The sequence below is a fragment of the Propithecus coquereli genome, unplaced genomic scaffold (assembly GCF_000956105.1).
Source record: "Propithecus coquereli isolate 6110/MARCELLA unplaced genomic scaffold, Pcoq_1.0 Scaffold114, whole genome shotgun sequence".
NCBI classification, from domain to species: Eukaryota; Metazoa; Chordata; class Mammalia; order Primates; family Indriidae; genus Propithecus; species Propithecus coquereli.
In genome coordinates, this window is record NW_012135414.1 from 4,135,068 (window position 1) to 4,158,319 (window position 23,252).

General features: G+C 47.4%; 2 protein-coding genes across 2 annotated transcripts in view; one reads left to right on the forward strand and one right to left on the reverse strand.

The window, feature by feature from the left end:
• Nucleotides 1–5,768, forward strand: part of BAG1 (BCL2-associated athanogene) — a 9,935-nt gene extending 4,167 nt beyond the window's left edge. The window contains exons 5-8 of the mRNA XM_012655974.1: nt 1,368–1,481; nt 3,901–4,008; nt 4,874–4,936; nt 5,508–5,768. Coding sequence (XP_012511428.1) covers nt 1,368–1,481; nt 3,901–4,008; nt 4,874–4,936; nt 5,508–5,597 — 375 coding nt within the window. The 3' untranslated portion in view covers nt 5,598–5,768. The remainder of the gene's footprint in view (nt 1–1,367; nt 1,482–3,900; nt 4,009–4,873; nt 4,937–5,507) is intronic.
• Nucleotides 5,769–11,023: 5,255 nt separating this feature from the next.
• SPINK4 (serine peptidase inhibitor, Kazal type 4) lies at nt 11,024–17,572 on the reverse strand. The gene is made up of 4 exons (XM_012656531.1): nt 17,507–17,572; nt 14,066–14,106; nt 12,505–12,617; nt 11,024–11,158 (listed from the first exon to the last, which is right to left on the reverse strand). The coding sequence occupies exons 1-4, from the start codon at nt 17,565–17,567 to the stop codon at nt 11,113–11,115; spliced, it is 261 nt and encodes an 86-aa protein (XP_012511985.1). The 5' UTR covers nt 17,568–17,572; the 3' UTR covers nt 11,024–11,112.
• Nucleotides 17,573–23,252: the final 5,680 nt, after the last annotated feature.

Below are 23,252 nucleotides of genomic sequence, written 5' to 3' on the forward strand. Positions count from 1 at the left end.
TGCCCGGCTAATTTTTTCTATATATATTTTTAGTTGTCTGATTAATTTCTTTCTGTTTTTAGTAGAGACAGGGTCTCGCTCTTGCTCAGGCTGGTCTTGAACTCTTGAGTTCAAACAATCCGCCCGCCTCGGCCTCCCAGAGTGCTAGGATTACAGGCGTGAGCCACCGCGCCTGGCCTAACCACCCTTTTAACTAAAATCTTCCACAAGGGGAAAATGCTCTTTGACTGGAAGGATAGGTTCAGAGTAAAGAACCGAGTGGGGGAGAAAACGAGTCAGTGGGTGACAGGTGAGGGAAGCAGCCCCTTGGGTGATGAGAGAGGGCTGTGGCCAGCCTTGAACTGTGACACAGTGGAATTGTCAAGCATGTGAAATTCCCGTACTTCTAGTGAAGTAGCTGAGTAGAGAGAGCAGAGATTAGCAAAGTGGAGGCAAAGAAATCTAATTTGGAACTTGGAACTGCCAGGGGACTGGAATTAAGGATTTGGCCACAAAGAGGAATGAACAATTTGGGATGGTATAAGAAAGCAGGAAGCTGCTGGACCTGGCTACCAATTATTTAGGTGAGAGAAAGGAAAATACTCTAAATTTCTTGCTTAAGGGTCAGAGAGAATTGTGATGTGCAGTAGGCAGGACTCAAGGGTTGAGTTAGAAGCTGTGAGATCTATGAATTTGAAGAAGCTATGAGATCTCTAGTAGGAGCTGACTGGGAGTGTGTGGAGCCAAGTCTGAACTTAAATCTGCTCCATCTCTTTTGGGATGTGTGACCTTAGGTTACTTTACTACATTAAGTCTCAGTTTCGTCATCTGTGTAACAGTACCTCCTTCATAGGGTTGTGAAAAGGCTTAAAAATATAATACAGGTAATGTGCTTAGGATAGTGTCTGGAATGTTGGGAGTGTTCAATAAAAGTATTCATCATTGTCATCATTATCATCATGTTAAATAGGAGAGCTCAGTTGGAGGCTGACATTTATTAATAGGAATTCCATTTAAAGGAATAGAATTCTGCCTGTCTTGCCATTCTGGGTTCCTCACAGGTGTTCACTGTAATTTGTTTACCCTGCAGGCTTCAGTTTGGCTGTTGATCAGTCTAGGGCTGAGGCTGAATCTGGCGCTTGCATTGGCTCCATTCTCTCAACCCAAGCTGTCAGGGCCCTCACCAGAATGTTTACCTAATACCGTCTCTATAGTCTGGAGCCTTTGTAGATAGAAAACCCTTTGACTTGCTTTCCAAGAGGCAGCAGAGTTAATTTAAGACCAATCTTTCTAGGTGAGTGATTTAGCCCAATTTTGGTCAGCTTTTTTCCTGATAAGGCTACTATTCTTGGTGATTATTGACTTTATTTTATTCTTAACCATTTTAGAACAGTCCAGAGGAAGAGGCTGAACTAAAGAAATTGAAACATTTGGAGAAGTCTGTGGAGAAGATAGCTGACCAACTAGAAGAGTTGAATAAAGAGTTTGCTGGAATCCAGCAGGTAACTCTCTTCATGGACTTTGACTTTCTGCCTTCTATGAGAACTCCATGGATATAATGTGTGGTTACAAGGGCATGCTTTGCAGTCAGATTCCCTGGATTCAGATCCTGCCTCTACCCTTTCTCTTATTGTGGGCAAGTTTGTTTCTCAAGTTTCTCGTCTGTAAAAAGAGAATAATGGTGATATTTCCTTCTTAGGGTTGTTGTGAGGATTAAATAACGTAGGTTGAGCCTGACACATACTGAGTGTTTTTTAATTATTTTTGGCGTTGTTATTGGCAGATCCCAGCCAGCATCCATTTGTGCTCACAGGAGAGCACCTTCCATGCTAGGATCATGCATTGTCTGAAATAGAACAGGTAGCTTCCCCCAGTCCAAGCTATTGTAGTGTGTTTGCAAGGCAAAAAAATATTTTGTTGATTCATAGAAGGTCCAGGTTTAACATGATCCTGGTGGGAGGGTGGTGGTGTGTGTGTGTATATGTGTGGGTGGTTATGCTATTAAATTCCTTCTATTAGAGATGGAATATAGAAACCGAGCAAGGATTAGGAACAGCCCAAGACCACCTATTTCTTTTCCCTGCCTCACTTAGTAATATTAATGGGTATGTATTTGTGCTTTAATTATAAAATTAATGTGTGCTGATTATAGAAACGTTCTAAATACATGTGTAGGCACTAATGTGGAAAATAAAAATTTCCTATAAGGCCCTGACTCAGAGATAAACACTACTATAGCCTGAAATGTAGTTTTCATCTTAAAAAAAAATGACATGTTAGCACACTTCATAAATTTTTCTTTTATTGGCTAAAAAATAGGAACATTTTCCTGTATTATTAAAAATGACCATACTTTTCAAAGCTTTCATAATATTTCATCATATATGAATATATCACAGTTTACCTAATCAATTCTCTATTGTTCATCACTTAGTATTTTGCTTAAGCAATCCTTCTGCCTCAGCCTCCCGAGTAGCTGGGACTACAGGCATGCGCCACCATGCCCGGCTCATTTTTTTTTCTATATATTTTTAGTTGTCCAATTAATTTCTTTCTAATTTTAGTAGAGACGAGGTCTCGCTCTTGCTCAGGCTAGTTTTGAATTCCTGAGCTCAAACAGTCTGCCCGCCTCGGCCTCCCAGAGAGCTAGGATTACAGGCGTGAGCCACCGCGCCCAGCCATGACTTAATATTTTTACCATTATGTGTAATGCTTCTTTGAACATCCTTGGACATAAATCTTTTTTGACCACATTTGATTTTTTCTGGTAGAAAAAATTCTTTCAGTTTATTCTGGTAGAATAAATTCTTTCTGGGTGATGTTTAAAGCTCTCGCTACATGTTGTTGAATCTGTATCTGTAGCTCTTAGCTTTGATAATTGTAGTGTGTTTGGCAAGGTAAAGAATATTTTGTTGATTCATAGAGGGTCCATGTTTGATACACATCCTCAGAGATCCCTGCTGTCCAAGTCTTGTCACCAGCTAACTGGTCATCAGGCTAAGCAATGTGGGTAAACCATCAGACAATTTAATAAAAATAATATAAGTGCTGCTGCCATTTGTTAGCACATGTCTATGCCTCAAATTATATTAAGTATCTGCATATATTCCTCTTTATCTTCATAGTAACCTTCTAGGGTGTGGGTATCATAACCTTCATTTTAGAAATGAGGATACTGAGGCATGGATAGCCTAAGTAACTTGTTCAAGATGACAGGCTAAGGCCGGGCGCGGTGGCTCACGCCTGTAATCCTAGCTCTCTGGGAGGCCGAGGCGGGCGGATTGTTTGAGCTCAGGAGTTCGAAACCAGCCTGAGCAAGAGCGAGACCCCGTCTCTACTAAAAATAGACAGAAATTAAATGGACAACTAAAAATATATAGAAAAAACTAGCCGAGCATGGTGGCGCATGCCTGTAGTCAGCTACTCGGGAGGCTGAGGCAGGAGGATAGCTTGAGCCCAGGAGTTTGAGGTTGCTGTGAGCTAGGCTGACGCCACGGCACTCTAGCCCGGGCAACATAGTGAGACTCTGTCTCAAAAAAAAAAAAAAGATGACAGGCTAGTAAGTGGCAGTCAGGATTCAAGCTCAGGCCTTTAAGACTCTAAAGCCTGTGCTCTTAATGTCTGCCTCTTGTGTGTAGGTATACACTTGTGATAGGGAGCATCACTAGAGGTAAGCCTCAGAGCGCGTTTGCAGCCCCAGTTGGCCATGTGAGATAGAGTGGCCTGTAGCCTGGTCAAATTCTTGGACTAACCTAAGGCCAGCCTTTCTCTTTTTTCCAAGAGATGAAGTTGTAAGTCTAAGATGTGGCCTGGGCTGTCAGGGCTATGGTGGACTCAGGGTCTGGTTACTTCACCAGGGCTGTGGCATGGAGTTTTCCATGTCTCACGGAACCCTTGCAATAATGCATTATTTCCTCACAGGGTTTTCTGGCCAAGGATTTGCAAGCTGAAGCTCTCTGCAAACTTGATAGGAGAGTAAAAGCCACAATAGAGCAGTTTATGAAGATCTTGGAGGAGATTGACACACTAGTAAGTAAATACTCAGCTGAGAAGAACCTGTTTTCTTTGACTATATTTCAGTTAATTTTACTCTTTCAGTAATGTACTCCTATTCCCTGGGCAAACCCATCACCTGAGGATACTAAGCACCTACTATGTGCCAGACACCGTGCTAAGTCCTAGGTGAATACACAGAATGATAAGACAGTTCCTGATTTCTAGGCACTCACAGCTCACCAGCATAGGACTTTAGTCATCTGTATTTATGTATGCTAATAGCATCTGTAATCATCATGAAGCTGGAAGCTGAGTAGTCCATGATCTCATGGTCAGCGAAACACAGGACTTCACTTTCCTTGATATTAATGTGACTGATAATCCTACTGAGCTCATTACCTATACAGAATTTAGCCAGACCCAGATCTTATGACACTGTAGAAAATCACTGGCCCCAGGTTCTCTTTTACAGATGACAATAATAATAATATCTCTAGCCTGATGCTTCATTCATGAGGGTGAACTGCTCTGTGCTTGTGATTCTGTTGCCGGGGTTAGGGGGAGGTGTTGTAAAGAAGAAGCAGAAGGCACTTTTCCTGGCACAGTGAGCTCATGATCTGGCCAGGGCACAGTATGCATACATAGGAAACAGTGAAAGAACAAAGTCTGTGTTACAGATCAGTTTCTATGGCCCAGACACTGAGAACAGTGGGCACTTTTATAGGGACGTGAGCTATGGGAAGGGCCATGTTGGATACAGACCTAAGGAAAGGACTCCTAAAAATGCACATCTTATTCACACCAGTGACCTGTGACCTGCTTGGTGTACTGTGGGTGTTTCTGATGTGTCCTCCTGTCATTTTCACTGAGGATTGTTATGTGTCAACTTATTTCATAGATCCTGCCAGAAAATTTCAAAGACAGCAGACTGAAAAGGAAAGGTTTGGTGAAAAAGGTTCAGGTGAGTTGTGTGATAGCGCATGACAAAGCGTAATATGTTAATATGTTGATGCGTGTGTTTATCTGTTCAAAGTAGGGTAGAAGTGTGGTGTGTGGTATAGGCTTTTTTTGGTTCTTGTTTATTTATCAGCATGAGCCCAGAACATCAGAGAAGAACCCCCTTCATGTCCCTGTAGTTATATTTGGATTTAAACTATTGAGGGAGGAAACTCAGTGGAGAGCAGATAGGGCTGATACATTACACAATTCCAGAAGGCAGTGTTCATGTGTACAGTGTTCACTACAATTGTGCAATTGCAGTGCAGTGACCTTGAGGCAAGGCTCCCTTCCTGTCTTTACCACTTTTTGGGAGGTTGTTGGCCTAAAGCATGGTCAGAAACCCTGGTCCTATGCTTCCCTCTTCCTTTCCTCCCCTTACTTTGGAGCCCAGGCCAGGTGCCCGTCTTTATCTGTGCATAGCCCATTTTGAGTCTCACCCATGGGTTTCCCAGAATGGCTAAGCAAACAGCCTTGTGGTGGCAGTAGTCGGCTAGCCCTGGATGGTCCCTCACTGCCCCATGTCTATCTTTTAGGCATTCCTAGCTGAGTGTGACACAGTGGAGCAGAACATCTGCCAGGAGACCGAGCGGCTACAGTCTGCAAACTTGGCCTTGGCCAAGTGAGGTGCAGCAGAGAAAGGCTATGCTGCCCTGAAGAATAGCACTACCAGCTCTGCCCTCTCTGGAAGAAAGGTTTCCTGATTTCTCCAGGGCTGCCAGGGGACTCCTACACCGGTTCTCAATGAAAATGTATTGTCTTTGTGATCTTAAGTAGAGCACCTGTCTGTTTTCTCATTCTGTGTGTCACTGTGCTGTCCAGCAGCCCATCTTTTCTGGAGAGGGCCTCCCCTGCCCAAGTTTTCCCAGCTCTTTTGACTTTTGGGTGCTTTCTTTGGGCTGGTGAGAGCTCTTGGTTTGTCCTGGGCTAGTTCTGGATTTATAGTCCACCCTGGTCTTCAGACACATAAGGGCTTTTTTGTCCTTATGATCCCATAGTCCCGTAGATGTAAAACCAGAATCAACAGGAGTTTGCATCTAGTCAGGAATGGTGGAAATGGCTTGGAACAGGTGCTTGGCACACAAGTAGTGTAGATATCCCTTATAGTGACCTAATTCCAGAACATCTGGCTGGGTTTTTTATAGATCTTATCCTCACCTCCCAGTGACCCTGCCTAGCCACAGGCCTGAGATACCAGGCGGCCATTCCAGGGATGGGGCTTGTGGTTGATGCATGGACTTCCTTGTCCCCAAGCAAATCTTTGGAAGGTTAGAACCCAGTGTTAAGTCTGCTTGAAACCAGGCCCGAACCATGGCTTAGGAAGGCAAAGAGGAGGAGCCAGAGTGAGTGAAGCAGGCAGGTGGTGAAGCCAACTATAAACGTCTCAGGAGTGACATGTGCCTCCTTCAAAGGCTTTTCTGTTAGGCATACTCTTCTGAGATCTGTATTTCCTTCAAGGCTTTTCCTGTCCATTTTGTGGACTATTCCCCTTCGTTATTATATGCCTATCATGGAGCAGAAGAGGGTTTTGTTTTTGTTTTTTTGATTGATGAGGAAAAACCTTTTGTGGCTCTAGTAGTAATATATGTTTAATAAAGTTGAGAGTGGCCCTGCATGCTAGAACTCTTCTTAAACTGGTCAGCTGCTGTCACCTCATTTTTCAACACAGTGCTCAGGTGACAGATTCTAACAGGCCACTCATTTGGCAGAGCAGGAGTTATTGAAGTGCCAGGAATTTAGGACTGGGTGGGTAAGACCTTAGGCAAGGCGATGGTAGAGATGGACACATGGATGAGGTTCAGGGCCTAGCCCACCCACCCTCAACTTTAATCAGTGTGGTTCACTATTGATCTGTTTTTGTATAGTAGCTGGGTGGCCTTGGGCCACAACACTTAATGAGAAGTTACTGTGTGCTGGACACTGTTCTAAGTTCTTTATATTTATACTAGTCATTTAATTCTCACATAATCTAAGAGGTAGATAGGTATTATCCCCATTTAGAGATAAGGAAACTGCGAGAACTTAGGTAATTTGCTCAAGGTCATAGAATAAGTGGCAAAGCCAGGACACAAAGCTGGGCAGTTTGATTTCAGAGCCAGTGCTTTTAATCTCTACTGTACTGCATTGCAACCAACATGGGGTTTCACATGCTTGTGCTCCTATTCTCTCTCTTCCTCTCTACTCCTATGTTAGTGTCTCCACTTCCTCCCTGGCCCTCTCCAGTTCATTCTTCACAGAGCAGTCTGAGTGATCATAAAATGCAAATCTTAATCATGGTACTCCCTTTTTTAGAAACCTCCAATGGCTCCCCATTCTCTTAGAATAAAGGCCAAAGTCCTTACCCCATGCCTTCTGGTATCTCATTTCAAGCCTTTCTCCTATTTGCTCTCTGCTGTCAGCCACTCTGGTCTTCTTTCAGGTCCTCAGATGCATAGTGCCCTCTCAAGCATGGTGCTCTCTCCTGCCTGGGGGTCTTTGCACATGCTGCTACCTCTGCTGGACAGTTCCTCACCATCCTTCCTCCACCCCCACCACTTTTGTAGGTAGCTCCTAGTCATCCTTCAGAATTTAACTCAAATGTCTCTTCCATGGAGAAACCTTACCTACTGTCTGAAACCATATCGGCCCCCATGTGGAATCCTCTCATGGCTTCCCATAACTTCTTTCACAGCGTTTATCACAGTCCATGATGGTTTATTCATGGGATTATTTGATTAGTATTTGCCTTTAATACTAGACTGTAAATTCCTTGGGTGAAGGAACTTCTTTGTCTTGTTAACAGCACTGTTTCAAGCACATTGTCTTGTATATAGTGGGACCTCAATAAATATTTGGACAACGAATGACTATTGAATGCACGCATCAATAGTGAAGTTTCTATAGGTGCACTTGACTGCTACAGTGCTGTAGGCACTGCAGTTTACAGTGTTAAAATCCACTGTCTTTTTTAAGGGTTGAGAAAAGAGGCCTTAGGGCATGGACTGCTAGGCAGATGTGCAGGGTGGCGACTGAGGCCTGGGCACACAGGGCCCACTCACATAGATCTGCTCGTCCAAGAGGTATCTCTGCCTATGAATGGGGAAAGAACGCCCTTGTCAGCTACCCACTTTTCCTGGGACACGATAAGTCCTACCATGAGGGAAACAGATGGGGATGTGTGATCCCACAAATTGATCCTTCAGCCTCAGAGCTGGAAGAATTCTTCCACACATTGTCTATTTAGTTAGCGATTTTTTCTTACCCTTCAAGGCACAACTTAAAGGTAACCTCTTGTGAAATGCTTTTCTTCATATAATAGTCAGGACTCTTGTAGTTGAAAGTACCAGAAAAGTACCCAATTCCAAAGATATTGGGCAAAATAGAAAATTTATGGGCAGGATATCACATTATCCCATGTAACTCTGAGAAGGTCAAGGGCAGGTGGGCTTAAGAAACTCAAAACACTTGGTATCACTTAATGTCCAGAGCTAACAAAAAACATTAAATAAACAAATAAGAATAGGCAATAGAAATATTTTAAAATATAAAACAGAAACTCAAACACTATCCAGAATCACTCTCCCTACCTCTTCTCCTTGCGTGTCCACATCATCCTTAGTCCTGCTTCTTCCACAAAATGGGAAGCTTGGCTACCAGGAGCTCCCATGTCGCTTATCCTGCAGCTTCACTACCAGAGGGGAACTGCCTCTGTTTTCTTATTTCCAATTTGAAAAATCCTGGGGAAGAATCTTTTGGCCAATTAGCAACAGCCAGGGCAGAAGGGTCACATGCCATAGATATGGCCTTTAGGGCCAACACTTAGGTTTGGCATGGTTCCCAAAGACGGGGCAGATTCCAAATCTGTAAGTGGGGAATTAGGTATTTTTTCCAGAGTGGGGCCTGGCACGTTGTTTGGGCTTAATCTTCATGATTCCTCAGATTATGAGTGGAAGGAAGGGTCACTGAAGAGATGCTTGGCTGGGCTGCAGCACTTGGTTGTAAGAGGAGCTTTCCACTTAGGGGAGAGATTTTAGATGTCACCAGTATCCCCTTTCTCTTCCTCCTACAAAAAGTGAACCCATAATTCTTAGCTTAATACATGGCCAACCAGATCAAGACTATTTCTCAGTCTCCATGTTCCAGCATGGCCAAGAGACATTTTCGCCAATGGGATATGAACAAAGTATGTACATCTTATGGGAAATATCGTCAGAGGCAGATGGTATGCCCTTCTTTCTTCCTCTCTGTGGCCTGGAATGTAGACATGATGGCTGGATTTGGAGCAGCTGTCTCTGACCTTGAGGTGGAAACTGTGATGAGGATGGCAGAGTAACAATATATAGAAGGAGCATGGTGCTGTTATACTGTCTATGTGTGAGAGGAGTTAATTTTTGTCTGTTTATGCTACTGTCATTTTGGGTACTTAATCCTACATCATTCATATGCAGGTGGGAAACAAGCTGATCGATAACAGTAGAAGGCCCTACAGATGACCTCCTGGTCCCTCAGCAACAGTTCCTGCCTGGTGTTCCAATTTCAGTGGTCCAGGGAATATAGGTTCCTGCCTTCCTTGCCCTCACTGTTCTTTCAGACGTGTGTTTTTCCACAGAGTATTTCCTGCCCTTTCTGCCAACCATAGAGCAGGAATCTGTCTGTGAAACTGCTCCTACCTGGCTAGCCTCTCTCCTTATGCCTTTCTCCTGCCACCACTATCAAGAGGCTCCTCCCATAGCCTTTGGCCAAAAGAGGGGGTATTTGACATATACCACACGCTGGGTTCTCTGATGGGATTTCTGAATGCTGTGTGTCCCTGTGGGTCGTTATGTGAGTACATGTGTGGTGTGTGCCTGGAGCTGCATCTAACGTCAAAATATTTAACCACCAGTCAGAGTGGGTGTTGACCAGAAGAGCAGAGCGGGGTCTGGAAGTCATCCTGCTGTGCCAGGAATTAACCCTAGACACTGGACACTGGGCGACCCAGGGGTTTCCAGGGGACAATCTGGGTAGCCAGGGTGCAGGGGGGCCTCTTAAAGGTCTTGGGGCAGCATCTGTTTTCAATTGTTGAAAACCTAATTCAGTTTTTTTTTTTTTTTTTTTGAGACAGAGTCTCGCTGTGTTGCCCGGGCTAGAGTGCTGTGGCGTCATCCTAGCTCACAGCAACCTCAAACTCCTGGGCTCAAGCAATCCTTCTGCCTCAGCCTCCCAAGTAGCTGGGACTACAGGCATGCGCCACCATGCCTGGCTAATTTTTTCTATATATTTTTAGTTGTCCGATTAATTTCTTTCTATTTTTAGTAGAGATGGGGTCTCGCTGTTGCTCAGGCTGGTTTCGAACTCCTGAGCTCAAACAATCCGCCCGCCTCGGCCTCCCAGAGTGCTAGGATTACAGGCGTGAGCCACCGTGCCCGGCCCCTAGTTCAGTTTCTATGACCAGCAGTTTAGCTGTACTGTGTTCATTGCCTGAATGTCAACTCTCACTGTGTCCCATGTGTGTGTATGTATGTGCATGTACACCTCTGAGTGCTGGTGCAGCCCAGGAGAAAGACATGAAGGGTGTGGGATGATCCTTACGGGGGTGGGGGGTGGGGTTTCTGAGGCTGGGCTATGCACCCTGGCAGTGGCAGAGAATACAGATCTCACCTAGGTTCTTGGCTTGAATGACAATGTGGGCTGGGGCAGACAAGAGCACTGGGGTCAGGGGCTGGACTCTCAAACAGGTAGAAGGTAACTGGGACCTCTGAGGGGACATGTGACAGGGTCGAGGAGCACTAGAGGGTTGGAGAGGAGCTATACATCAGATTCAGGAGAGAATAGCAGGATAGTACAAGATCTGTCCTCCATGCCCCCACCTCAGACCATCTCCCCACAGTCCCCAGAAACGTTGGCCCACTTTACTCGGTTGGACTGGATATTTTATTTCTATTTTATTATTTTATTTTATTTATTTATTTTTTGTAGAGATGGATTCTCACCATGTTGCCCAGGCTATTCTTGAACTCCTGGCCTCAAGCAATCCTCCCACCTTGACCTCCCAAAGTGCTTGGATTACAGGCATGAGCCACTGTGCTTGGCCCTGGATCTTTTAATTCAAGTCATGTCTTCTCCATGCCCACCACTGTTTTCCAGCCCCAAACTTCATGGCTTCAGGTGCTCCTTGTGGAGTCAGCATTTGCCATCCTTCACGATCTGGATGTCCTGTTTGGTTTTTCTAGGATCACAGGAGACAGGGATGAGACAACCTCCTTAGGAACTATAATGTACCCTCCAGGGACCTGGCCCACCCAGACACCCTGCTGAACCCTGCAAACCATCTCCCCCCTCCCCCCGGGAGATTTCAGCTTCCTGAGGTTTCAGCCACCACTGCATGCTGATGGCTGCCAGATCTGTCTTCTGCTCAGATCTCTGTTTTGCCTTTTCACGTAGCTGCCCATTGCATATCTCTGCTAGGACATCTCAGAGGCTTAACTGTCCACGAACATCATTGCCCCCCCAAGTGGCTACATACTCCCAAGCCCTGCATCTCAGCACATGGCACCACCAGTCACCCAAGCCCACAAGTTAGGAGCCAGCATGTTGCCTCCTCCCCTCACCCTTCACAGCTAGTCACATCTAAACCTGTCAATCCTATTTCCAATGTATCTCCTAATCATGAGAGTCTTTAATTAGCATGATCCTTTTCTAAACTATGACAAGTCCTGCTGCTCCTTATATTTCTTCAAATACAAACTTTCTTTCGCATCTATCTAGAGCTCTGCAGCTTCCAAGGACTCTGTTCTCTTCCATGATCTCATTTAGCTCTCAGGCCAACTCTGAGGGTTTTACTGGTGAAGAATCTGAGAGCAAATTGGTGATCTGACGTACCAAGGTCATGTTCAGCCCTGCTTACCTTTCTGACTCATTTCACCTCTCCCCCATTCTCCCTTAAATTTTATACTCTAGAATGTCCAACTTCTTATATTTCCTCAAATACGAACTTTCTTTCCCTTCTAGATCTTTCTAAATATTCCTTCTTATACCTGGAATTATCTTCCCTCATTTCTTTTTCCTAGCTAATTTCTGCTTATCCTTTAGGGCTGAGCTCAGATGTCACCTCCTCTAGGCAGTGTCCCTGCCCTTGCTTCTTCCCTGCTCCCATGACACCATGTGTGCTCATCTGAGCCATGAGCATTCTGTGCTGCAATTTGCTGACCATCAGCCTGGCTTCCCCCATAGACTGTGTATTCCAGGAGGCCCCTGATGCTGTCTAACTTAGTATATCCTCTGTTCTATCCCCAGAGCCTAGCACATAGTAAGTGCTCAATAAATAATTGTTGGCTAGACAAACGAAAGAACAAATGGGGTCACCTAGTCAGTCAGGGCCAGAATAAGAAAAAGAACCCAGAGTTTCTATCAGCCCTCCCTACCCGCCACTAGCTTCCAGCTTTTCTATGAATTATACTTGTGTTCATTCTGTGAGGGGTAAATGTCAGAGGACTCATCAGGCCAAGCATGTGTGAAGGAAGAAGAAGGTCAAATGCCCATCCAAGCAAGCCGAGGTTGCGGGGGTAGACTTACAGCCGGGTCAAGCAGAGCTGGCATTCACTCTCATATGTGACTCCATCAGTGCCACAGACCAGGTTGGATGTCTGGGAACAATCTAGAGACTCCGTCATGTGCTCACAGATGGGCTGTGGAAAAGAAGGGAGGGAACTCAGGGATTCAGAGGCAGTGGGGAGGGACCTAGGAGTTCTGCTTGGAACCAGAGGAGCCCCAGTGAGGAGCCAGATCTAAGAATGCCCCAGTGTGGGTTTGGTGAACATGAAACGAACACACTGAGGACCCCTTGGTATGTTTGCTTGTACGTACGCACAGACCATGTGTGTGCCTGTGGCTAGGTATATACCGTATATGTATCTGCGTCTACTGAGCCTGGGTGTGTGGGCATCCAAGTGTATGCCTGCATTTATGTCTACGTGTGTGGAGTGAGTTTGGGCCCTCAAGCTCCTGGAACTGGTTCACATACTCCTTAGAGGGCCTGACTAGAACCTCTGCTACTGGTCCCATTGAAGAGCACAGAGTACCAAACCACCCATCATTCCCAGGAGGCCCCCCTCTCCCCGGGTCTCCTGAACTCACTCTGGCCTGCATGGTATATCAGGCCCTTGGCAGGAAGGCTGCACAGGGTGAGAAGGCTGGAGAAATGGGGCAGGGTTTGGGGTTTAATTGAGGTTCAGGCTGAAAGGGTTTCAGGCAAGGCCTGAGGTCAAGGTCAGAACTGGGTCAATACTGGGATTGGAGCCTGAGACAAGGTAGGGTGAGGGAGGCAGTGTGGTGTAGCAGTGAAGGCCTGGGCCCTAGAGACCTGAATTCTACCACTGATTAGCTGTGTAACCTTAGATGAGCTACTTCTACTCTCTGAGCCTCAGTTTCTTCATCTGTAAAAATTATAAAGAATAATAGTGTTTCTTTCACATTGGGTTAGTTGAAATAATGTATGTAAAGTATTTGGCTCTTTGGCACCGAGGAAACTGGGTTCTGATGGACTGATGGGGAAGATGCCGCTGGATGGGAAGGTGGCCCTGAGCTTCCTCATTCACCTATGTGAAAGGGGAGGTGGAGGGTCTCAAGGATGCCAGCACCACTGCCTTGGGATGCAGACCTAGGGCCAGGTAGACTTGGGGTTCAGGGACAAATTGGTGTTTGTGCAATCGGAGTGAAGGGTTGAATGATAGAATGAGGTTGGGGAGGCTGGCACACTCCACAGGTCCATTCAGTGTGCCAGAGTCACCTCTTTGGCCTGAACCCTGTGGCCTGACTGTCTGCATTACACAAAGCAAAGAGCACATCCTGTCCTGCTGAGCCTGGGTGGGGAGATCCCATTGATGGAAGGGGCCTTGGAGACCAGGTGGGAGCAGTGCTTTGAGGCCAGGATCTGGACTTTGATGAGGGGGCTGGGCATACTGGAGGGGCTAATCTGGCGAACATGCAGGCTCAGGGGGCCACTCTGGCCACCTTGGAGCCATTGAAGGTGTCTGAGCGGGAGCATGGAGAAGAATAATTAACACTGGTTACTCAACATGGATGAGAAGACTCCTCTCTGCAGAGGGAAGGCCAGAACAGCAAGCAGCTGCCTTACCATTCTTGAGAAAGTGAGCTTTCCTGCTGACACTGGCACTTCTGAAAGATAAAAAAACAAAAAGCAAGAATTAGATGATATTGGCTCTAGGCCCCAGGTCCAGGAGGCTGAGGGCAGCTTCTTCTTCAGGGGGCTTGGCCCAGCCTCTACCCAATCTGGAACTCCTCAAGAAGAGGTGGTGAGCCACCAGACAGTGGGGCTGTGAGAAAGCTGATGTGATCTTGGGTTATGTGAACAGAGACAGGAAGTTTAGAATTAGGGAGATGATGGTCCAGCCTATTCCTCAGTAGTTATATCCCACTGGAATTATGTCCCATATAATAATAATAAAAATAACAATTCAACAGTTTTTATGTGCCAGGCATTGAGAATACATGATTTTAACTACTCTTCATGCCTCCCTTACTACTGTAAAACAGAAGTGGATGCTGTGTGGTCTGCTACCCAGAGCCCACCTGCAGGACTGAGGCACTCATTTCCCCAGCTGCCAGGAGTATTCACTGCTCACAGAGAGAACTTTCATAGGAATTACCCTCAGCATGGAGCTGCCTTGCCCGAGGTTGCATCCCCTACCTGGGAACGGCCCATATCCATTGACAGGGTGATGTGGGTGCAAAGGCCCTGACCACCTTGTCTCAATTCAGAACGATGCTGAAGGGCCAGCCCAGCGCCACAGCTCCCTGTAGGACCCTCTGAAGCCTCTTGCACTGTGTCACAGTCAGCCTCCCTCACCCTCATGGCTGCGACTCCCGTGAACACGCCCCAGGAAACTGCATGCGGATCTCAGAGGCTGTTTCCTTGGGCGTTTGACCTGTGAAAGACACTCAAAGAGGTAAAGGGATGCTGTTTGTTAACAGAGCTAGGATTTTCACACGGGGCTGTCATTCTCCAGGGCCTGACTCCTTCTACACACACAGTTGTGCCCTTCAAGATCTGGCTGAACTGCTTGTAGGACGTGAGCAAACTGTGAAGTGACTGGCGAGTGTGAAGCGAGGATGAGGGAACCGGAGCCATACCTAATGGCACAGGTGGAAGGAAGAGTATGTAACTTAGAGAAGGACAGGGTGCTTCCTGAGGTCTCTGAAGGGCTGTCCTGGGGCTGAGGGAGAGATGGACTGTTCTCTGCTCCACAGAGCAGAGCCCATCTGTGTGAAGAGGCTGCGTGGAGGCATGTTTGGGTTCCATATGAAGCGGAATTTTCTCTCGGAGCTTTGCCAGAAGGAGGAGGCTGTCTCCAGAAGCACAGTTCCCGTCCCTGGAGATGTGCAAGGCAATGTGGTTTTACCTTCTGGAGATGCTGTCACAAGAGATTTCCAAGGTAGAGAGGGAGAAGGGAACTGAAACTGTCAGCTCTGATGTGCTGGTTAAGCCTGGCATTGGGGCATCAAAATGCAAGTCTGGACTTGTCACTGCACTGCTTAAACCCATATCATAATTGCCAAAACCAAAAGTGACCCAAATGGTCTTTAACAGGAGAATGGATAAGTAAATACAGTGGGGTACTACTTAGCAACAAAAACAAACAGGCAGTTGATGGACACAACATGGCTGAATCTCAAAAACATTTTGCTGAGCAAAAGACCAGGCAGGAAAGACTACATACTGTATGATTCCATTTATGGGAAATTCAAGAACAGGCCAACTAATTATGGTGGAAAAAACAGAGCAGTGGTTGCCCCTGGGGGATGGCATGGGGGTGGAGATTGACTGGCATGAGGGAAATTTCTGGGGCAATGGAATGTTCTATGTCTTTATAGGGTTTTGGGTTCACAGGTATATATTAAATACATTGTCATAGCTCATTAATAAGATTCACTGAGTGGTAAGATTTGTGAATTGCATGATACGTAACGAAAGAAAAGCATTGAAAAAAATACATATATATATAAAGCCTTTCCATGTTTCCCCTGTTGTGATCACTAAGCCTCCCTATGGACCTGAGCTCCTTAGTCTTATGTTTAGGGCACTATGTGAGCTGACCTTAACTTGCTTCCTTGGGCTCACTTTCTAGTACACTTCTTCTGTCCCTCAGGTCCAGCTACTCCTCTCTGCTTACTGTTCCTGGAACACTCTGCTTTGGCTCATGTGGTTCCCCTTGCCTGAAATGACCTCACCGCTGTTCTCCTCCTACTGAATCATACCCTCCTTTCCAGGCTCTGATGCTGCCTCCCAGTGAGGCCTTCCCAGATGTCCCCCACGGTTTCCCGCGTGGACTTGGATTTAGGCTTCTTTCACGCCGACATGGCTGTCTTACTTGCTGGGTCACCCTGCCTCCCTGTGGACCTGAGCTCCTGGGGTTCCTTTATTTCTGCCCCCCAGTTTATTCTCAACATATCAACCACAGGAATCCTTTAAAGACAGAATTCGCTGCTCAAACCCCTTTGGTGCCTCCCATTTCACTCAGAGGAAAGGCCAGGTTCTCACACTGGGCCGCAAGGCCTTACTCAGTGTGGCTCACAGTTGCCTCTTTCATCTTTCCTGTCATTCTGTACTGGGTCTCCTCCAGCCACATTGGCCTTGCAGTACTTCAGACACCCCAGACATGCTCCCACCTCAGGCCTTTCCACTGGCTGTGCCTTCTGCCTGAAACCCTCTTCTTCCAAATATCCACACAGCTCACTCCCTCACCTCCTTCAATTACTCAAATGTCAGCCTCTCAGAGAGCTGTCCTCTAATTTGAAATTGCAACCCGCTCCCAATCCCTATCATTCCTCAGCCTTTATCACCCTCTAATATACTGTTTCACATACATTGTACCTATCTTGTTTATTGTGTTTTCCCTTCTCCCCTACCCCACTGGATTTATGATCCATCAGGACAGTTGTTTGTCTGTTTTGGTCACTGATGTGTCTTAAGGGCTCAGAAAAGTGCCTGGCACAGTAGCTGTGAGATTGCAGAGGTGCCTCAGGCCCTGAGGAGGCCCCACCCCGGGTGTATGTGTTCATCGCCCAGCCTGGCACCAGGCAAGGGCTCTCGTGTGCTCACAGGGTTGCCCTCAGTCCCAAACCACAGCCTGTCAGAGCAGCACAGGAGTTCAGAGGACCAGGTCTCTGTTAGCACCCACCACCCTGCAGCTAGCATACTTATCTGTCTCCCCGGAGGGCTGGGACCTACCTGCTCCCTTCTGCCTCCCCAACTGCCAGCCCACTGGTTGCTTAGTGCAGCTTTGAACTGGAACAACTCCTACTTTACAGCTGGAGAAACTCAGGCTCCAAGAGGAGGGGAGACTTCGGCAATTCTGGGCCAGAGTGGGGATTGGAACTCAAGTTTCTTTTCTCCCAGCCCAAGGCTTTCCCCACCACAATGGAGGGTGCATGGGCAGAATGAAGGTGTACACAGAGAGCCTGGGCCTCACAGGGTGCTAGAGGCTCTGCCTCTGCCCCCACCCCCAAGCTCACCTACCAACACCAAACCACAGAGAATCCAGGTCTGCCCACTCACCCCTGTCCATGATGAGGAGGATAGCCAAGGCCAGGGTGACCACCCACTGGTGGAAGGCCATGCTGATCCTGGGATGGTGTGGCCTGAGCTAGCTGGAGCCTGGGCTGAGGGAAGGATGGGGCCTGTTTATAATGCTGATCCCTACCCTTATCTTATCTGGGGCCAGATGGAGAGGCCAGAGTTAATCTCTGCATCCTGGCATCCTGAAAGGGCTTGCTCCAGGCAGAGATGCTGAGCTCCTGGTGAGAAGGGGCTGTGGCTATGGGGCTGGCAGATGTTGAGGGTGATAAAAATCTTGGACAACTTGCAAAGCTGACTCCAGTCTGAGGGCTGGGACAGGGAGAGGAAAGTCGAAGTAGAAAGAAAAACAGAGAGAGACCAAGGCAGAGAGAGAGGGAAAGAGAAAAGCCATGGCACTCACTCTAGCCCGGGCAACAGAGCGAGACTCTGTCTCAAAAAAAAAAAAAAAAAAAGAAAGAAAATGAGACATGAATATAAGTAGAAATGATTCTTTTTACTTACTTTTATTTCATTCATTTTTTTGTACCATAAAGTAGATGCAACTAACAGACAAAACAAAGGCAAAATAAAGCATATTAAAAGGAAGATGCCCTCTTGCTTTTCAGGTATTATGTGTTCATTTGCATTTCAGTATGTTAAATACAGATAAGATTCCTTTAATGAAAAATCAATATCTAAAATTTCCTCATACTTATACAATATATATGAATGAATAATTTGGTTATCTGCTTTTAAAGAATTTCTGATTTATAAAAAAATTTTATTTATGCATTTCTCTAATTCATTTATGATAAGCGATTTTCAGCTCTATCTGCAGATTAGATTTCCCTGGGAGAATTTAAAAATACAGATGCTGAAATTCAGTCAGAAATATTTAGGCCACCTGTAATTCTAGCACTCTGGGGGGCCGGGGCGGGAGGATTGCTTGCGCTCAGGAGTTCAAGACCAGCCTGAGCAAGAGTGAGGCCGCAGTCTCTACTAAAAATAGAAAAATTAGCCAAGTGTCACGATGTGTGCCTGTAGTTCCAGCTACTCTGGAGGCTGAGGCAGGAGGATTGCTTGAGCCCAGGAGTTTGACATTGCAGTGAGCTACGATGATACCACTGCACTCTACCCTGGGCGACAGAGCAAGACTCTCCAAAAAAAAAAAAAAGAAAGAAAAAAAAGGAAATATTTAAATTAAAATCTCAGTGTTTTTTTAAAAAACCTGTGTATTTGAAAGATTACAAGCCTACAGCTAAATTGTAAGAATAGTACAATGAGTCAATGGGAAGGATTCTTGTTCAAGAACAGCCCCTTTGGGAGCACTAGGCAGACAGTCACCTCTGCAGACCCATAGAAGCCCCAGATCTGTGGCCAAGCCCTTCCTGAAGCCCTCAGTGGTCCTTAACTCAGCTTCAAGATCCTCCTGCCCCTCCTCAGGAACTGCACAGGCCTACAGGTGCCTCTGAGGCAGGTGGCAGATACCTTCCATTGCTGAGCCAGGCAGAACAAATATTTAACGATCATTTCCTGTCCTAACGCAAGAACGTCATCTCACAAAGGGAGGGGAACTTAAAGGTCATCCACATTGTCTCCCATCTTCCACTTGGGCCTTCTTCCAACTCCACTAGGAGGTCATTCATCCTCCAGTGATGGGGAGCTCACTACCTGCCAGTTTCAGGCTGGGTGCAGTGGCTCACACCTGTAATCCTAGCACTTTGGGAGGCTGAGGCGGGAGGATCGCTCGAGGCCAGGAGTTCAAGACTAGCTTCCAGTTTCATTGGTGGATGGCTTTGAACAAAGAGAGTCCTTCACAAGAGAGGTTGACTTCCCTGAGACTCCTTGGGGGTCCCAGCTTTGTCCTGTACCTGCAGGAAGCCCAGGCGAGCACCTCCAGGCTGAGCAGGTCCAGCCCTCTCCAGCTCTGTCTCTGGCCTCCCGCCTTTGCATATGACGAAGCTCCCAGGCCTCTCTTCATTTCTTTCAGTGTGCCAGGTTACAGTGAGAAAGGGACAGAGAGGAGCAAAGGGGTTTTTCTCCTCCCTTGTTTTGGACCTTAGACCTCTATCAATGTGGCAGCAAATGGCTGTTGATGATTCTAGCTGCTGCAAGGGACCAGAAAGCTTGAATCTCGTGCATCCTTCAAAGTACAGAGCAAAGTCAAGGGCAGCCAGTGGAGTGCAGAGCCCCACTACCATCCCACCCTGCTCAAGGTCTCTTTCCTCAGACAAAAACATCCTAGATTCACTCATGGTAACAAACTTCCTAATCTGTCATCCCATCAAAGCATGAGCCTAACTCCTGCATCGAACTGCTGTTGGACAGCACCACTATGGATGTCAGGGCATCCAACTAAACCTCGTTCATTAATTCACAATGCATTCATCCAGTCAGTAAGAGTTTAATGAGCAGCCAGCTTAATGCCGTGCTCCATGCTGAGTGCTTAGCTATGGCAGGGAGTAAGTCAGGCACAGTTCTTTCCTCACAGAGCTTGTGGTTAAGTCAGGTGACAGGTTCTAAATGAGCAGCAGAACTGTATCATCACTGTCAGAGTGAGTCCCATGAAGGAGACATGCTCAGTGCTATCAGAGGATCTAAGACTGACCTATCCATCTGGGAGACCAGAGAAGGCCAGGGGGCGAGAGGGCGGGGCAGGCTGTAGCCAAGCGGAACAGTGCTGCAGGCAGAGGACACAGAATGTGTGAGGCCCCTGAGGCAAGAAGCAGCTTGTCTCATCTGAAGAACAGAGAAGCCATTCTGGGAGGGAGAGGTCAGGGAGGCTGGGAGGGGCATGAGAGGAGCCTGGAATGGTCGGTGGGGGCCAGATCAGCCTTGGTCTCTGTTCCCACACCCCATGTCCCAATGACTTCTAGCAGTGGAATCTCGGGACGTGACTCTTTGCCTTCCTACTGAGTGTATAAGTTCTGCTTCCTATCCTAAATAGCTCTTCTTTTTTCTTAAGAGTCTTGCTCTCTCACCTGGGCTAGAGTGCAGTGGTATCATCATAGCTTACAGCAACCTCAAACTTCTGGGCTCAAGTGATCCTCCTGCCTCAGCCTCCCTAGTAGCTGGGACTACAGACATGTGCCACTATGCTTGGCCAATTTTTCTATTTTTTGTAGAAATAGGATCTTGCTCTTGCTCAGGCTGGTCTCGAACTCCTGGCCTCAAGGAATCCTCCCGCCTCGGCCTCCTGAAGTGGTAGGTTTACAAGCATGAGCCACCATGCCCGGCCCCTAAATAGCTCTTGAATCCATTCCTGCCCCTCCACACCCACCACCATGCCGTAGCCCTGGCCACTATTGTCTCCAGCTTGGCCACTGCAATAGTATCCTGACTCATGTCCCTGGTTCTCCACCTGCCACTCTAAATCACTCAGCACACAGCAGCCGGGGCAAGCTTCCTAAAGAGCAAAGCTGACCAAGATGCCCCTGCCCAAAACACCGTAAATGTACCCATTGCCAACAGGAGGAAGCCCAAGTTCCTTAGCCCAGTGCTCTAAGCCCTTCAACATCTGATTCCAACCTGCATTTTTAGCTTCATCCCCACCCTACCCTGGACCTGTACTTTTTCAGTTCTACTGAACCCTTTGTACAATTTATTCTCTCTGTTGGTAATGCCAGGTCTCTCTTCTCTATCCCTCTGCTCTCATCCTATAAAAACCAGCTCAAAGATTCCCTCTTCTGAAACCTTCTCTAACTGCCCTTCACCAACCTGGGCATGGCTCAAATGCCCTGCTCTCATTGCCCCTTCTGCCTCTTCTGCCAGAGTATTCCCCTGCACTCTGGTGGTATTTGCTTATCCACCTCGATGGCTAAGCTGTAAGCTCTCTGGGAATGAGGGAAATGTTTCATTTATCTCTATCTCCCTGGTGCCCAGTCCTGAGCCTGGCACACAGTGGGTGCTTGAAAATGTTGAGTGACAGATCCCAGAGGGGGTAGAGGACAGTGGGCCCAAGGACAGAGATGGTACCTGCTTTGGGGGAAAATATCTCAAGGGGAAGCAATTGCTGTCCCCACTGATCCCTTCCTGTCCCTGGGACACCATGAGAGCCCAAGAGAGTCCCCGGCACATACCAGACTCCAGGTGGTATGGCCTGGGTCAGAGTGGCTGGTGTGTCTCTGGCAAATGGGCAAGGCTGCCTCCCTCCAGCCTGCCCTCTTATCTGGGATGCAGAGAAGTACAGGGGAGAGTTCTGGACCAGGAGTGAGGCAATCTGGGTTGTTCATTCAGTCAACCAACATTTATTAAGTGCCTACCATATTCTATGCACTGTTCTAGTCACCAAGGTTTCAGCTGTAAATAAGATGGAGTGTCCCTGTCCCAAGGAGCTTACATTCTACTGAGGTGACAGACAACAAAGAAATATGACAATAAATACATGACATGTTATATAGAAGAGAAATCAAGTGGTGTAAGAGGAGAGAGTGTCAAAGGGGAGGAAGCTACTCTTTTAGACAGTAACACGTGAACAGAGAAGGAACAAGGCCTGCAGAGACCTGGGGGAAGAGCCTGCCAAGCAGAAGAACTGCAAGTGCAAAGTGCCGAGATGGGAACAAGCTTGGCGTGCTCATGAAGTAAACGCCAAGGATTCCATTATGGCTCGAGAGGAGCGAACAAGGAAGTGAGTGGCAGGAGGTGAGGACCAGGTCATATCAAGGTCCTAGGCCAGCCACCAGCTTGGGTGAACTTGGGTGCATCCCTTCCCCCTTTTGGGCCTGGACATGTTCTCCCATCTGGGAAATGGGCTCACCAATACATACCACCACCAGCCTGACTCCCAGGGCAGCTGTGAGGGCCCTGGCGAGGAGTGTGTGAGACGAGATGTGTGCAGCCACTGTAATTCCAAGGAAGGGGCTTGGGTGGGGAAGCAGAGCAGAGGCCAAGGCCTAAACCCTGGGCACTACACAGGTACTGGGATCAATATGCTTAGCACACAGATGCCCCCAAACTGGGCTCAGGCAAGGAAGCTGGAGGATTCCTCTATCTCCTGCCCCAGCTCAGAGCAAAGATCTGAAACCTGCACCTTAGCTGGGCCAACAGTCTCCAGGCTCACACAGCAGCCTTCATGGCATCTGCTCAGACTTGGACTGGTGCCCAGCTCCTCCAGGAACACAGCCACTCCTTGATGACAGCAATGCTGGATTCATCAGTCCTGAGTCACTGGTCTTGCTGATGGGTGGAGGGGACAGTAGGCTTGTTTGCCTTAAGATGGATGAGCTGAGCTCAATCAGGCCTTGGGCCTGCCAGATGGCATGGCCAACATGGCCACCTTGCCCTGGACCACCTTCCCCAGTCCCCAGCCCACATCCTGCTCCACCCTTCCTCCAGCCCCAAGTGCCCCCACCTGCCAATATACCTGTGTAAGCAACCCAAGTGTGGACGTCCACACCAGGGAGACCTGGTCTGGACCCAGCCAGATCCACACGTGTCCTGTCCTGGGCTTCTCAGCCACCCAATTCCACATCCCACGTCTAGAGCCCATTCTGCCTGGTCTAGAGCTGCAGGGCCCCCACATGGCAGTGAGAGGAGACTCCTTTAGGGGAGATTTCATCTACTTTTGGGATCTGACTCCAAGGAGGACTTGGTGATGAAATGGGCTGAAGTCATCCCTCCATCTGGGCGCCCACTCTGATGTTCAATGGACACTTACGGAGCACCTATTGTGGGGCACCAGTCACTGTGCCAGCTCCTGGGACTGCAGAGATGAGTGAGACCTGGAACCCTATGCTCAAGGAGCTTG

Excerpts from the sequence above, each read along its gene's own strand:
- SPINK4 (XM_012656531.1), bottom strand. The coding sequence starts at position 17,567 with ATGGCCTTCCACCAGTGGGTGGTCACCCTGGCCTTGGCTATCCTCCTC. Across the intron at positions 12,618-14,065 it reads AGCTCACTTTCTCAAGAATG|CCCATCTGTGAGCACATGAC; the intron begins GTAAGGCAGCTG and ends TCTTTTCCACAG. Across the intron at positions 11,159-12,504 it reads CAGCTCTGCTTGACCCGGCT|AAAAACCAAACAGGACATCC; the intron begins GTAAGTCTACCC and ends CTGTGATCCTAG.